Below are 14249 nucleotides of genomic sequence, written 5' to 3' on the forward strand. Positions count from 1 at the left end.
TTGGCCAGACGTTCCTTTTACATGTTTAGTGGTGACACTTTTGGCTCTCAAGCCCTAGCGACCTTCCTTTGATATGAACAACATGATATAATCCCTCTTTTTATTTAGAACAAGGCTTCACACCTAAGTTCAGTCTTGCAAGGTGGTTTTGCCTTCTCAACATAACCATCGATTTGGATGAGTCCGATGTACTCCTTCTGATCCCGACTAGTTTAGTACAAGGCTCTTTCTACCAAAGAACATTTAGCCTTACAACTCAGAATTTGACGAAATTACTTTTTTCAAGTCTTAAACTTTCTTCAACTTTTGATAAGGTCACAAATGCAGAAAATGCATAAAATACTTAATGCAAAGCCACAAACTCAGCACCTCCTAGTTTCAAGATTTAGCCAAAACAAAAAAATCATTATAATTTCTTTGCAAAAAATGGAATGAAAGATGCAACGCTAACTTTTCAATGCAGGAAACAATCCATATTTGATCTATCAAACGCCCGGGCATTTATTAACATGAGGAGGAGTGAATATTGGAGAGAGGCGTTTATTGGAGATAGGCGTTTATTAGAGAGAGGCATTTATAGAACAAATGTATTTTCAAGATTCAATCATTTGTTCAATCAATCTACGCTAAATAAAAATAATTTATTACTTAATCAATTGTTAAAAATTCGTCCTTCGCTTTATCTGAATGAATTTCAGTTTATAGATTCTCCTCAACGTCGGAATCTTCTGTTTCAAATAGATCCTCTTTCTGGTTGCAATCACCAGGTGCGATGGTTTTCAATTTTTCATAACCTGCAGGGCGCAGCTTATTTTCCTCTTTGAAACATGATGTTTCTTTATCATCAAAACCAATAGTCGACAAGGGCAATGTGCAACACAATTGATGGACTTTTCGACATTGCTTATAAAACGGCATAAAACACGAAAGTGATCGTTTTGATTTCAAAAAGTAGCCCGTATATTTGAGGGTGGGCGTTTATTTGGTAAATTTGGTTTTAAAGGGGCGTTTGTTGGATAGGGGTGTTTATTAGATCAAATACGTTATTCATAAAACGGTTTCAGCTTAATCGATAGGAACGCATGTTATTCACAAAAATCAAATGTAAAGATTATTACATATATCAGCTTACTTTTTGGTGGGTCGTGATACAGAACCTTGTTTCTCTGAACTGAGATATATATTGCTCGACTATGATGATTACAGTCACATAAAGTACAGATAATTAGTTACACTTTATGATTTAGGAAATAACAATATCGTCGCTTCTTTAATCTCTGTTATGATACAGTTGGAATTATTCAAAACACTACCCTTGTGTTTTGGATTATACCTCTAGGGTGCCAGTGGAACGAGAAGGCCTATCGATAAACATTTTGATGGGGATAGTTTCGGAGAAGGCGTGCAAAAAAGAGAGTTCATAGAAGGACTCTATCCTACCTCTGGACTATACCTTTGAGCACTGAAAACAAATAAAAGCAACCAGGCAAAAAACAAGGTTGGATTTGGCGTTGCATTTAAATTTCCTTTCAATTTGCCATCTGACGCCATTTTAAGTCCTAGGGAAACTTTTAAATAATCATAGTAGAGAGATAATGTCCCCACAGGTCCCTTTCATTGTCAATGCGTTAATCTTTGATAACTAGTCATGAGGTACAACAGAATTGCGGGAAAGATTTTCATGGTACGTTTCTAAGGGGGGTTTTTTTATTTGAAACTTGCTGAGGCAAATGCACAAATGCACAAAAATACATAATTTCATAAACTTTACGTTATTTATCTTGAAAGGCTTTCCTGTGAAAATTAATCCAGCTTGGCCAAATATCTTGTTTGAATTTTTTTATTCTACTTAAAAAATTTCTACCAGTCTTCTTGATGAAGAAGATTAATAACTTGTTGAGCTTAGGGAATTAACTGTGTAGTTGAGTTAGCAAAAATTAGTTTATCCCCAATTTAAAAAAATTGCGCTACCTTACCATCCTTAAAACCCTATCAATGTTACTATAACTAAAGAAAGTTTTACCGTCTTCCCGACGTCAGCGAGTATTCATTTTTGCTAATGCACTTGATATAGCTCGATCGACAATTACTTTTGCCGCACGTGTCCTATTTGCCTCTTCAAATTCGCTCTCGTTCAGTTGGTCCGGCTTAGTTTTCGTTTCGTTGCTTATCACCATACCCGGCAAGTCCGCCTCCAAACCGCCTGATTTGGATGAACCGGGCCGAGATCCCGGGCTTATTGTAATTTCGATCTGAGTTCTTCTTAGGTTGTTTGATTGAAAAGGTGATAGGTCTTGCCTTGTAAAACTGCTGGTACCATTTCGAGTTGCTGGGTTCCCTGTGCTTTCTGTATTGGCTGTCTTATCGCTTGAGGTTGTTAACGATCCGCCTTGTTTTGGTTCAAATGGCGGAATTCGCGACTCCTCTGACACGTCACTCGCTGCAAAATAACCATACCGACCTTTATATACAAAATAACCACACTGACTTTTATAAACGATTAAACATTAAATGATGTAGTCGATTCTTCAAACAAAATGGAAGGGAGGGGTTGCTTTAACCAAAAAGTTCGATCTTCATTCGAAAACAAAATCCAAAAATTCATTCAAAATGTATGTACTATAACATAAATCCTTTTAACACAGCTTAAATGGGCTAGAAATTGGTATAAGATAAGAAATACCTTCAGCATAAAAAAAGCAGATCCTAATTTGCAGTAAAAGCTGCTTTTTATAAAAGAAAATAAATAAATTCAATGAAAGTCAAAGTAATAAGAGTTGAGCATATCTTAAATCGTTTGGCCAAGCAGAAAGATTTCTTTTAAGGAGTAGGGAGACACTCCAGCAAAAAGGCTACTTTTTCTTGTCAAATATATAGTGAGTCAATTATATAAAATATATGGTGAGTCTGGTACCCAGAGTAATGGTGTCGATACCAGCTAATCGTATCATATATATCAAATCATCTTTTGTTCAAGTATGGTAGCCCATTCATCAATGCTGGTTTAGAAGGGGCAATCTTAAGAAAAAATTGATGTTCGAATTGCAAAGTAGGTTAACCGCTCCCGTTGGTTGTTGCCCGATCTGGCTTGAGAATCATGTCCACGATACAGATATGCATTGAAAATTGTTGTAATCGACGACTCAATACTGTTTTACTTTTGAGATTTTATGCTTGAATTCACAATACAAACAATCTTTTGGTGGTACAAAACTTGTAAATGGCTTTGAAAGAAGCAAACATTTCGTAAAGTAAAGCTTAAGAACAGCCACCTCGGTCTTGCAAATCTAAAATTACTACTAAAACCTGCGATTCTGCTATCGGGCAGCATTTGCTAGAAAACCCAGATTGTGCAGAAAACTATAATGGCGACATGTTTCGGATTATTGGTAAAGCCCGATCGTCGTTCCACCTAGCAGTTTTAGAATCTATCTACATAAGCACGAAAAAACCGCTACTGTGTAGACAAAAGGAGTTCGTTTTCACCTTAGGACTCCATTGGTAACATTCTAACAGGCAAGCGGCACTGATTGGTCAACCTTTACAGTCATGTGCTCGTGTTTCTGATTGGCCTATTTCGATCCACAACTGGGTATATATATTTCTTAGCGTAGAGTTTTCTATCTATGTTCTGACGTTTTAAACTCTGAAGAGTGTCAGACGAAAAGCTTTAGTTTACTAAATGTTTGCTTTTTTCAAAGCCATTTACAAATTCACAATACATTGAACATTTGAAAATTCGCATTGGAAAGCAATGGTGGCATGATGCGAGCAAATAAAGAGGCAGAAATAAAGAGCGGTGGAAATAGAGCGTTTGGATTGGTGGGCCTACAAGCACAGTAAGTTATCCGAGTTTCCTGCTAGAGCAGACTTTTTACTTCCACTTTCTATTTATATCAGGAGCGTAGCTAGCGAGGGGTGTAGGGGGTGTGACACCCCCAATTCTTCATGCGTTTTTCGGTAAATTTTTAGCTGGTGCAAAAATTACCTGGTTTGTCGGTAAAATCATCTATCGGTAGGTGAAATAACACCGAAATTTCTCTTTATCTATGTCTTTGTCGGTAAATTTTATTACTCATGACTCTCCACTTCCCTAGTCTGGAAGGTCAAGCTACGCCACTGATTTACATATCTGATATTTTAGGCAAATGTCCGGATTCATAGTGGGGAGGAGGCTCATAATCATTTTGTAGCTATCACTGGGTGTAGAAATGAGGTATCTGGAATGAGGCTCCTAGAAAAGAGTTGTGGGAGGCACTTTTTACTTAGAGTGCCCTCTAAAAGCATGCTTGGTATATCTTGTAAACTCAATTTTGACAAATTTGGCCAATGTTTGAGGCATTTTAAGGAATGTTTCGAGTATATTGGACAAAAGTTGAGTGGGGTAGTTGCCCCAGCAAACCCTGGGATCAGGCCACCAATAAGAAGTAATATTTGCTAAAGATTTGAATAGAAAAGTGAATTGTCTGATACGAGTCTTCAGAGGCTCTCGTACCCAGGGTTAATGTTGCTTTGCGTTTGCCTACTCCGTGAAGAAAATTGCCCTGCAAACTTTTCTTCAAGTCAGAATTGATGGAAGTAATTGAAAAAATTACTTCCTGATTTCCTTCCTCAGTGACAAACATACATCAACAGAATAATTAGATCTGAGTGTCTGAAGCAGATATTCGTTAATTAACAGAAATACCAATCTGGGGGAACGAGGCCAAGGCCCACGATTTTCTGACAAGCAAGAGACATCAAATCTAGATATCATTTATAGACCAGACAATGACAATAGGTTTATCGATTTTCCAAAACTACGAATTTTTTCCTACTGAACCTGCGTCAAAAAACACCTCTGAGCTGAATACCTTTCAAAACCGTCACCAATATGTTCTTCCACTGGGGAAAGGAAACAAGGTAAAAATCATTCGCCATTTCTAATTATGACCAGGGACCACAGATCATATGCAATACCGCAGTGGCCCGAGGGGCAAGAGGGGCTAACGAGGAACCGAATTCGTCGGAAAACTTCGGAAGTGTTGCTACTTCGTCGGAATTTTTTGGAAAATATTATCTTTGGCCAACCCTGTCTCCCCCCATAGAAAATAGACTCCCAATGCGCCCTTGAGCATATACCGTATGGGGGGAGCGCGCTAAGAAGCTTCTTGTGGAAGTTCAACCTGCTTTAAAAGCAAAGCGCAAGATGATTCTTTCGGTCTGGTTTTATGAACATTTTGTGAGTTGTTGAGGGCTACGTTCCTTTAGCCCAAACTATGGCATCCCCTGGATATGACTGAGTGATGGCACTGGGTGGACGAATGCAACCAAAGTTGTATCTATCTGTCATGTTATTCCATCAGTGTTATTGGAAGCAAAAATGTCGATGTAAATATTCAAGGATTGTCAAGTAAACTTGTCAGCCTATGGTTACAAGATTATAAATGGCCGTGTATCTTAACTTACAAACATTGCGGAATTATGCTAAAAATTCGGCAACATTACTGCTTAAATGTTAAATCCACGCGGATTTATACCATAAAACAAATGGCCAAGATGTATTGATGCAGGAATCATATTCATCGAACTCTGATAATCTGCCAGTATATTAAAATTTTCATCTGGAACCATCTGGAGCTTAGTCTCTTTGCATGCGGACGTTTTGCTGAATTTGAAGGGACTGCTTCTAAAGAGCGCTATCGTAAAAGTAACAATAAGGAGACTTGGCTATTTACTCGAAGTTTAGAGAGCTCTAATGCCCGTGGATGGATCTCGCTATTGAAGGGACAGTGGTCGAGGAGCCAAAATAAGATACATTCAAAGGGAACTCTAGCACTGAATATTTGTATTATGTTACTTCAGTCCTACCCTGAAGTCTGGTACCCAGGGTACTTCAGTCCGAGCAAGCTATGTCTTCCGACAAAGGCCTAAATGCAGGCAGGGTAACATACATAAGTAGTACACCGTGAAACGCTTCCTTTATGTTAGTACATCTTAATGAAAGTACGAAAACGCTCTTCAAGGAGATTGTTCTGAAAACATGGGAAACGCCCGTCATTTCTATGGAGTATCGAAAATAACTGCCGAGCAACTCTCTAGCAAGCGCTGATAGGAAAGGAAAACTACACTAGAACTTTGAACTTCTTTGAAAGCGAATCAAAGAAGTTATCCTTCACAGATTTTTGGCAAACATGACCTTACAGATGATATGATATAGACAAACCTGAGACATTAATCATGGATGCATTGGAGCGCTTTCTGTAGGAAAGCTTCTCAGCTTCCAGGTGACCCATAACACTGGCCCGTCGAGCTCTTTCCTTGGCACATTCTGCACGCCTTTTCCGTGCCTCCTCTATCGAGAGGCTCTCTCTTTTGTCGCGTAACTTTGGGTGCTTCTCGAAATATTGTAAGTCTGAAATTGATTAAGCGATTTCCTTAGAATGAACAATTCCGCAATTGTATATTATTTTGTTGTGTTATGTTGTATTGTATTGTATATCATTGAAGGGCATTATGTTGTATTGTTAGTTGTTACAATTGTGGATAAACACTAATTCAGCAAATTCATGGATTGCAGAAGGCAGTTCATTTACTGATCAGAATCTACTGATCATTTACGAAATGGATTCAAGAATTTCGGCCCTTGGAAACTGAGTGATCAGATTCCATAATTTGTAGCTCTCACCTCTGAAATTACGAGAGAATTTTGAATACGAAGATTATGACTCGCTAGTTTTGGCGAAAAACATTCCTTCCTAAAGAAGAATTTGGATTCTTGGGAGCTTTGGGAGAGCTAAGGTTCGAATTTAAAGAAAACTGTTGCATGCATGATCTACACTGTTAATTATTGTGACAAATCTATTACCCTGGGTTCCAGAGCGTCAGTGTCGAAGAAATAGGGGGTTGCGGGAGAGTGCGGAGGAGAAGTTCCTCTCTTCACTCCTTCTCCTCCGGGTACAAATCTATATGCAGTAGCTAATTGTAGCATTAATAAATAAGAATAAAAAATGATCTCATTAAGGCAGTGATGAATTCTACATTTAGCTGTTGTGGAAAACAACAATTCAAGTCTGGCACCATGAACAAAATTGGGTTAATTGGGCAGTTGTCCAAATGTTTGTCCGAAGTTTTACTGGACACTTTACAAAAGATTGCCCAGGTCTTTTTGTGATGCTTCCAAACATAAAAGGCTTGATAACATATTGCATTGCAAGGCCAAATACTTAGGGCTTGTAGATAGATAATCGTGGGCCAATTTCCAGACCATGCCTTTGTCACTTTCCATTTCAAAGACAACATCCCTCCAGAGAAAGAGAGATATCTGCGCGGATACGTGTGTGTGTCACTATGAAAAGCTACTAAATTATCAAGTTGTGTTTTTAGAGTTCTTGTGGCTAGAATTTAGTTTACTAGTTTTTGGTAATTAGGAGTTTGTAATTTGAAAGGATTACCGCGACATTTGTACAAACGTTAAACAACTCTGCCGATGGGAGCCATCTGGTTTAGGTGAAAGTAACATAGAGATTTGGGTTAGATACAGGGCTTTTTTTAACATACTAACTTGGGGGTGGGGGATTGCCTCTGCAGCCCTAGTGACTCTCCATCGTCTTAGACGATAGGCTATTGATCTGCTATTTCTATAAACAAAGGCTTGCCCCAGCAGCTAATTCCCCTTCGAAAAGCCTATGGTTAAGCAATAATCACATAATAATGAGAGAAACCATCTGATGCTATATAAAATATGCCTGATCATATGGCAGTCTTTGAGTAAAGCAGAAGACGAAAATAATAACGCGGTACACCAAATAACGCGGTACACCAATCGAATTAAAGCGAATCAATGAAACTGAAATATTTAGAAAGTATTTAATAAACGTGAATTTTCAATGTTTGCAGAATACGTTCAAATTAAGTCCAGGAAAAGGCAAAATTACAGTAAAACTTCAACTCGAGGTTGATTGGAAATTCTGAGGGGCAAATCACTCTTGTAAATGGTGTACGAGATTAATAATCACTAGTGATTAATTTGATTTTTAGTGGTAAAAGTGATTAATGTTTTTCATCAATATTTGATTCTTTAGAACTGAATCATAGATTCAAAAGTGCTCTCAAATAATTTCATGCTCAACGATTTAATTGACTAAATAATATATGAAATTGAAAAAGAAAGATTAGCAGTTCAGCACAGGGGTGGATCCAGAAAAAAATTTGGCCGTTGCAGATTTGCAAACGAAGAGGGTGCAACACCCCCCTCCCCCAATACTTCATGAATTCGTCGGTAAAACTTCAGTTTGTCTACAAAATCCTTAGATTGTCGGTAAAATCAACTATCAGTAGATGAAATAGCACCTAAATTTGTCTCCACCTGTCTTTGTCGGTAAATTTTTCTATCGATGACCCTACACCCCCCCCCTGGTCTGGAAGGTCAAGCGACACCACTATGAATGAGACCAAAGATACAAATGCATGTGCTCTTTTTAGTGGGCCGTCAACTTTTTTCATAAGAATTTGAATTTGCATCAATAGAGCTATCTTTCCTGGACATTAGCAACATGGATGCAAATAGCCTGGAATGAAAAACAGTGAACAGTTGTTGAACACCTTGTAAAAGACATTTTTTATTAAAATGTGATTATTCTTGAGAGCGTACGTGATTTTAAGCAGAGATTCGCCCCTCGGGAAATTCTAATAAAGATATCAGCCAGGTAGGATAAGCCTGAAAAATTGTTAATTTTAGTGGCTAAATTGGAAGAGGTCTAGTATCCCCTGGCCGGAGAGTATGTTGATGATTCGAAAAATATTTTACAAGAACTAGAGATTGAGGAAGATGAAGACGAAGGTGTAGGATTTCAAGTGCAGACATGTGAAGATGAGGAAATTCAAATGTTTCAAAAGTTATTTTTAGTTGCTCTTGTACCTTACTTTAAAGTAGGAAAGTGTGAAAAGAACGCTTTCTGGCTTTTTCCGTTTTGGACGCTTTCTATTATTCTTACTTTTTCAGATTAGATGATTTATATTAGATATAATCGCAAATTCTAGCTTTTTACGTATCTTTGAAAAATTGCTTATAAAGTTATAGTTGGATGAAATAAATGGATACTTACTTGACGTTAGACATTTAATAACGGATAAGAATTTACGCGGACATGAAATTAACGGGGTTCTAATTAAAGTGGGATTTTTCAATTTGCGTTAATTATTGTACCGCATTATTTTCGTGTAATAAGGTATTATCATTGCATTTGTTAAACTTTCTTGCATTTTTTATTGTGATGGTCATCGGGTGGTACCGTGGTTCTTATTTTGAAGCTCGTTTACAAGTCTTGATACAGCTTCTCCGGGCCCAGCCATTCTCTGGGCCCAGCCATTCTCCGGTACGGCCAGATATTTACATAGATGATCATCTGTGTTTACATTTGGCCCCCGTTGATAAACACATAGGAGGGCCAAAAAGAGGGTTCGATATTTTCCAGTTTGCAGAACATAGCGGTTTGACAGATCTTGGGTGCGCCAGTAGCACCACACAGTAAATTGTTCAAAAGTGTCACGCGCGCCAGAACTATTAATTTTTCTTGATTTAATTTGAATATAGCTAGTTGTTGAGTGATATTCTGAGAAGACATATCTACTGGTTGCCGTTAACACAGTAGAGTTAGGTTGAAGTCTCATCAAATGTCGTTTGAAAACGATGTGGTATTTTTGAAATTATGCGTATGTGAGTCTAAATTCTCAATTTGATTTTAAGCGGGACGAAAACAGTGGAACCCTGCTTATTGCGAACTTCTTGCTAGTAAGAACTGAAAATCTTGTCCTTTAGAATACTCCCTGCTTAACGATTTGTCGGTTTTACAAACTTGATCTTTGGTCCAGACCGAATTGGTAAGAGCAGGATTCCACTGTACGCTCATTTTTTATTATAAACTGGCTATAAGAAACGAGTACTAGACAATAGAAAAGATTAAGAAACTTCAGTACTCGAAGCAAAAAAATTAAGAAACTATTAAATCGTGATAAAACTGAGAACAACGAAATTTTGTAAAATCCAAGAACAAAGCAGAGTTTGCTTTACAGAACTTTTCGAAATTATGGCGCATTTATTAAAAAAGGAAAGTTGTTATTTGAAGGCTGGATTAGCTGAGGCATTTGATTCTTGCCACGAGACCCATTATGACAATTCTATGTGAGTATGGCGTGAATTTGCCATTAGCGGACGCCTCCTAATACCGGACCCTTGCAAATAACGGACACTTACTAACATGGGAGCAATAATTTTATCCATAGACAATTTTTCTGCGATCAAAGCCTTGTATATTATCATGGTAAAATTCATCTCCACACAACGGACACCTGCCTAGAAAGGACAATAATTTTGTTGCCACAGGTGTTAGCCATACTTATGGAGGTTTCAATGAAGTAAACAAAGTTGAAGATGCAATAGTTACTCACCGGTTCTGTTTTGTGTCAACCGGGACACGGGCACGCTTCCTCCACAACCCATTATTGATAACCTGACTGTCACAGAACGAGAAATATTACCGCTTTCTTCCTTCAAACATCTGCCTTTTCCCTTGATCTTGTTTTGAGTAGCATTATACACTACGAAATGGCAAGCGTGCAGACGTTAACACGTTATAGACGTTATAGTGCAAGACTGAAGAATATTTGACCCCCTGTACTGTAACCAACTCTTCCGCTTCACGATCACCTGCCAAGAGCCCAGATCAACAAGGGTCTTTCGTGTAACAAACGTGAAGGTTAACGGAACAACCTGCACAAGATCGTAACGTAAAAATCCTTTTTATGAACAAATCACACAGCTTAATTCCTATCACTGAATAGATTCTGTGTCCCAATGGACAAAATAGACTCCAAATAAAGTAGCTTTTTCGGTCATTCATACCTTGCCAAAAAAATGCATAATGCCACGCAAATACTGTAGTTGAGGGGCTGCCATTGCCAAAAAATGCTTTCAAGACGTGCAGCGTTGAGCACATATGATTCCAGTCAATGATTCAAGAAATATAATGCTCATTTACTCTCTAAACATACAATTTATCTCAATGAGAGTAGAAATGACTCCAGTAAAATAAATAAAGCGACTTCTAAGTCATCTTCTACAAGTCCTGAATCTTGAACCTAAGATTTTAAAGAGCAACATTACAGGAGATAAATCAATATCTTACCGTAATCTTTTTCAATTACTTGCCGTCATGCGCTACAATGGCTATAACTTTTCAAAACAGAGTCTGCACTTGAGCTGGCTTTGTTTGACTTGAGTTGTTCGGCTATGTAAACAGGCACCAAAAAGCGACACGTTAACAACAAAGTCGACCAGCGCTGCTGCCGGGGGCGCGTTTACAGGAAGTACCTGCATATAAAAAACCCCTTTTTTTAAACTGGGGCCTCACAGCGTTTCTTACTTTTCATCATTAGGGGTGCAAAGTTTCTTATACCGTCAAGTCAACTCAAGCTGACAGCACTGTCTATCAATGGCGGCGCCAGCCACAAACCAAAAAAAAATTAAGCCACGCCCTTTTGACCACCAGAAAACGCCCTTTTACCAACAGGGAACGCCAATTTTATCCGAAGGGAACGCCTATGATTAACTTTTGTTTGAAGATTGTCAGTTTGAAAATCATAGAATTACATCACAAAAAGTACGGTGTTAAAATATTACCCCTCCCCGAACATTTTCTCATCGAAATTAGACGAAATACAAAATCGATTCTGTTGAGAAATGGAGACGTGTCCCTCCCCCAGTCCCCCCGTGGCGCCGCTACTGCCGTCCATGGATGTGTATTCAATATTACTGGTAGTATTGTCAGCAAACACACACTGTACAATATAATGTTGTCATATCAATAGAATACACACACTACAACCAACATAAGTCATGAACAGGAAATGAAACATAAAACGTGATTGTTTATACATGAAAACCAGAAACATTTTAATTTTAGGCCTAGCATTGTTTCATATATAGCGAGCCCCTTCTTGAGAAAATGAAGCCTGCTTCTGATTTAAGGGGGTTTCTTATATGCCGGTACTTACCGTACTGGGGGCAAAGTGAACAGATCTGCAGGAGTAGGGGCACGGAAATGTTGATGGACCGGAGCACGCACGCTTACTTTCAGAGGACCTTTGTCCATATCTTAACGGTAGACAAGACAAAACAATGTCCCTCTTTTTACTACAAAACCGGTTCGTTGTTCAATGAGATATTATCATATGTTGATCAAGGGTGCCTGCACCAAGGGGGCAGCGGGGGGGGGGGGGGGGGAGCGGCCCCCTTTGCCCTTGTGAAATCAAGCATTTTTTGTTTTAATATTGTTGAGTTCTTTTTCTTGGCGCTTTGCCTTCGTTGCCCTCTTCTAGTGCGAGTTTCCCTGATGTTGATATCATAAGAATTAGGGAGACAGAAAACATTGCAGTTATAAAGGTATCAAAATGGAGACCATAACGCCTTCCCTAGTCCCTGCTGCATTTTAAATCAACGAGATTTTTGATAAAGCCAGCTGTTTTAATGACATGAATAGTTACAAAGACTTTTAATTTTCAATTAAATACAACATATATGTTTTGTTTTGCATACAAATGCAAATAACATAACAAGTTAAGGGCAGGTATCACATGAAAAGAAAACGTAAACAAAAAGAAACAGCTGGCAGAATTGTTTAAGCAGCTGAACCCTTAAAAATGACAGACACCAAAAAGCATATCAATGTTTCAACATATTTTCAAAACTAGTTATATTAAATATAACTGCAAAGAGAGGGAAAGACAAATCCCTTTGTTTTTGGGATTTATGGGGTTAACCCCCACCCCCTTATATTTGGCGGAAAAAGCTTCATCTATAAATTCATCCATGCAGCAAAGTTACTTCATACCTTAATATGTCCTTGGTCCGCTTTAGACCTAATAATTCACTATAGGGCTAACGAAACGAATTTAGGGGCGGGCAATGAAGATGCGTATTCAAGGTATTTTTAAAGAGAAGATCCTGAAAACGTTTAAGAGTATGAAAAAAGGGCAAAACCAATAACCTACTAGTAATACCTTTGAATTAATAAGCAAAATGCTACGCGTTAAACCAACAAGCAACCACCTTACATCACATCGCCCAGCAATTTGAAAAACATTAGAAACAGCTTCGTACATTACATAGGTCTGGGACCTATCCTCCCCACGGGGGGGGGGGGGGTATCGAACGACAAGCTCAGGGAGGTTATGACTGGGTACTGCCACGTACAAATTTTCGGTGATAACAAATTGCTTGTAAGGTGGTAAGATGGTAAGCCAATCCAAAATCCAAACAAATCCCCCACCCCACAAACTGTCCTTTACTGCCAGGATTTCAAATGTTCTAATATTCAGCGTCGCGTCGTGTTGTGTTTCTTTACAAGCAAGTAACAAAGTGAGCCCTGTTTTCGGATTCGCAACACCCACGCAATTCCCTCTTGATTTTTGCTTCTCAAACAAATCAAATATGTACTTAATATTGTTTCGATATGCATCGGCTTATTTTGTGGTCTGGTGGCTCTAATTCCTTAGCCAGTAAACCAGCAAACAAATGGATCAGACAACAGAAAGAGGGTATTGCTATCAAGGATATAATCTGGATATCACATTATCACAGAGGAGATGTTTTCTCGCGATCAAGGAAATGTTTCATTGAGCCTTTGGCAAACACTCTGGAGCATAATTAAATTGGAATCCACATTAACACTGTAAAGTTTCATATTCGAAGCACAATTTCCTTCCATCAATAAAATACCACAATCTATTTATTTTAAATTCTACACACCTCCTACCCAAGCAACATTTATGTCACAGGTAGAAAAACGAAATTTTTTTTTAAGTGTAGAGCAGATGAAGAAAGCAAGTATCGTATTAAAATCTCAACAATTTTCGTAAAGCTTGATAGAAAACATTATTAAAAAATCATATCTTCACATTATCATCTGTTTTTCGCAGCAAAAAAATCGATACTATATCGTATCTTAAAGCTAGGGGTATTCCCAGACATTGTCTAGATAACCAAGGTAGCTTACAAAATAAGTGGAGCAAACAGGGAAAAAAATAAACACAACTGTTTCCCTTCTTATTTATTCCTAATTCCACGTAAATTTATGTTTTGACAGTTTGTTTTGACAGTTTAGAAAGAGTCCTTCCAGTAGACAATTCTACATCCACATCTCTTAGCCAATAGAACATCCACACACCCCTAACCAATCCCGCACACATCCCCTATTCTAACAAACTGTGTT

General features: G+C 38.2%; 1 protein-coding gene across 3 annotated transcripts; it reads right to left on the minus strand.

Annotated features, from left to right (window-relative positions):
* Positions 1-326: 326 nt before the first annotated feature.
* LOC148958974 (uncharacterized) lies at positions 327-14184 on the minus strand. 3 transcript variants are annotated; one of them, XM_089111223.1, is made up of 4 exons: positions 11166-14184; positions 10429-10578; positions 6206-6394; positions 327-2440 (listed from the first exon to the last, which is right to left on the minus strand). In XM_089111223.1, the coding sequence occupies exons 2-4, from the start codon at positions 10478-10480 to the stop codon at positions 2037-2039; spliced, it is 645 nt and encodes a 214-aa protein (XP_088967349.1). In that variant the 5' UTR covers positions 10481-10578; positions 11166-14184; the 3' UTR covers positions 327-2036. The 3 variants fall into 3 exon arrangements, with proteins under 3 accessions (XP_088967349.1, XP_088967347.1, XP_088967348.1); XM_089111221.1 differs by having other exon boundaries at positions 10429-10750; XM_089111222.1 differs by lacking the exon at positions 11166-14184 and having other exon boundaries at positions 10429-11159.
* Between the last annotated feature and the right edge of the window lie 65 nt (positions 14185-14249).

The sequence above is a fragment of the Rhopilema esculentum genome, chromosome 11 (genome assembly GCF_057945365.1).
Source record: "Rhopilema esculentum isolate cy_ngs chromosome 11, ASM5794536v1, whole genome shotgun sequence".
In the NCBI taxonomy this organism is placed as follows: domain Eukaryota; kingdom Metazoa; phylum Cnidaria; class Scyphozoa; order Rhizostomeae; family Rhizostomatidae; genus Rhopilema; species Rhopilema esculentum.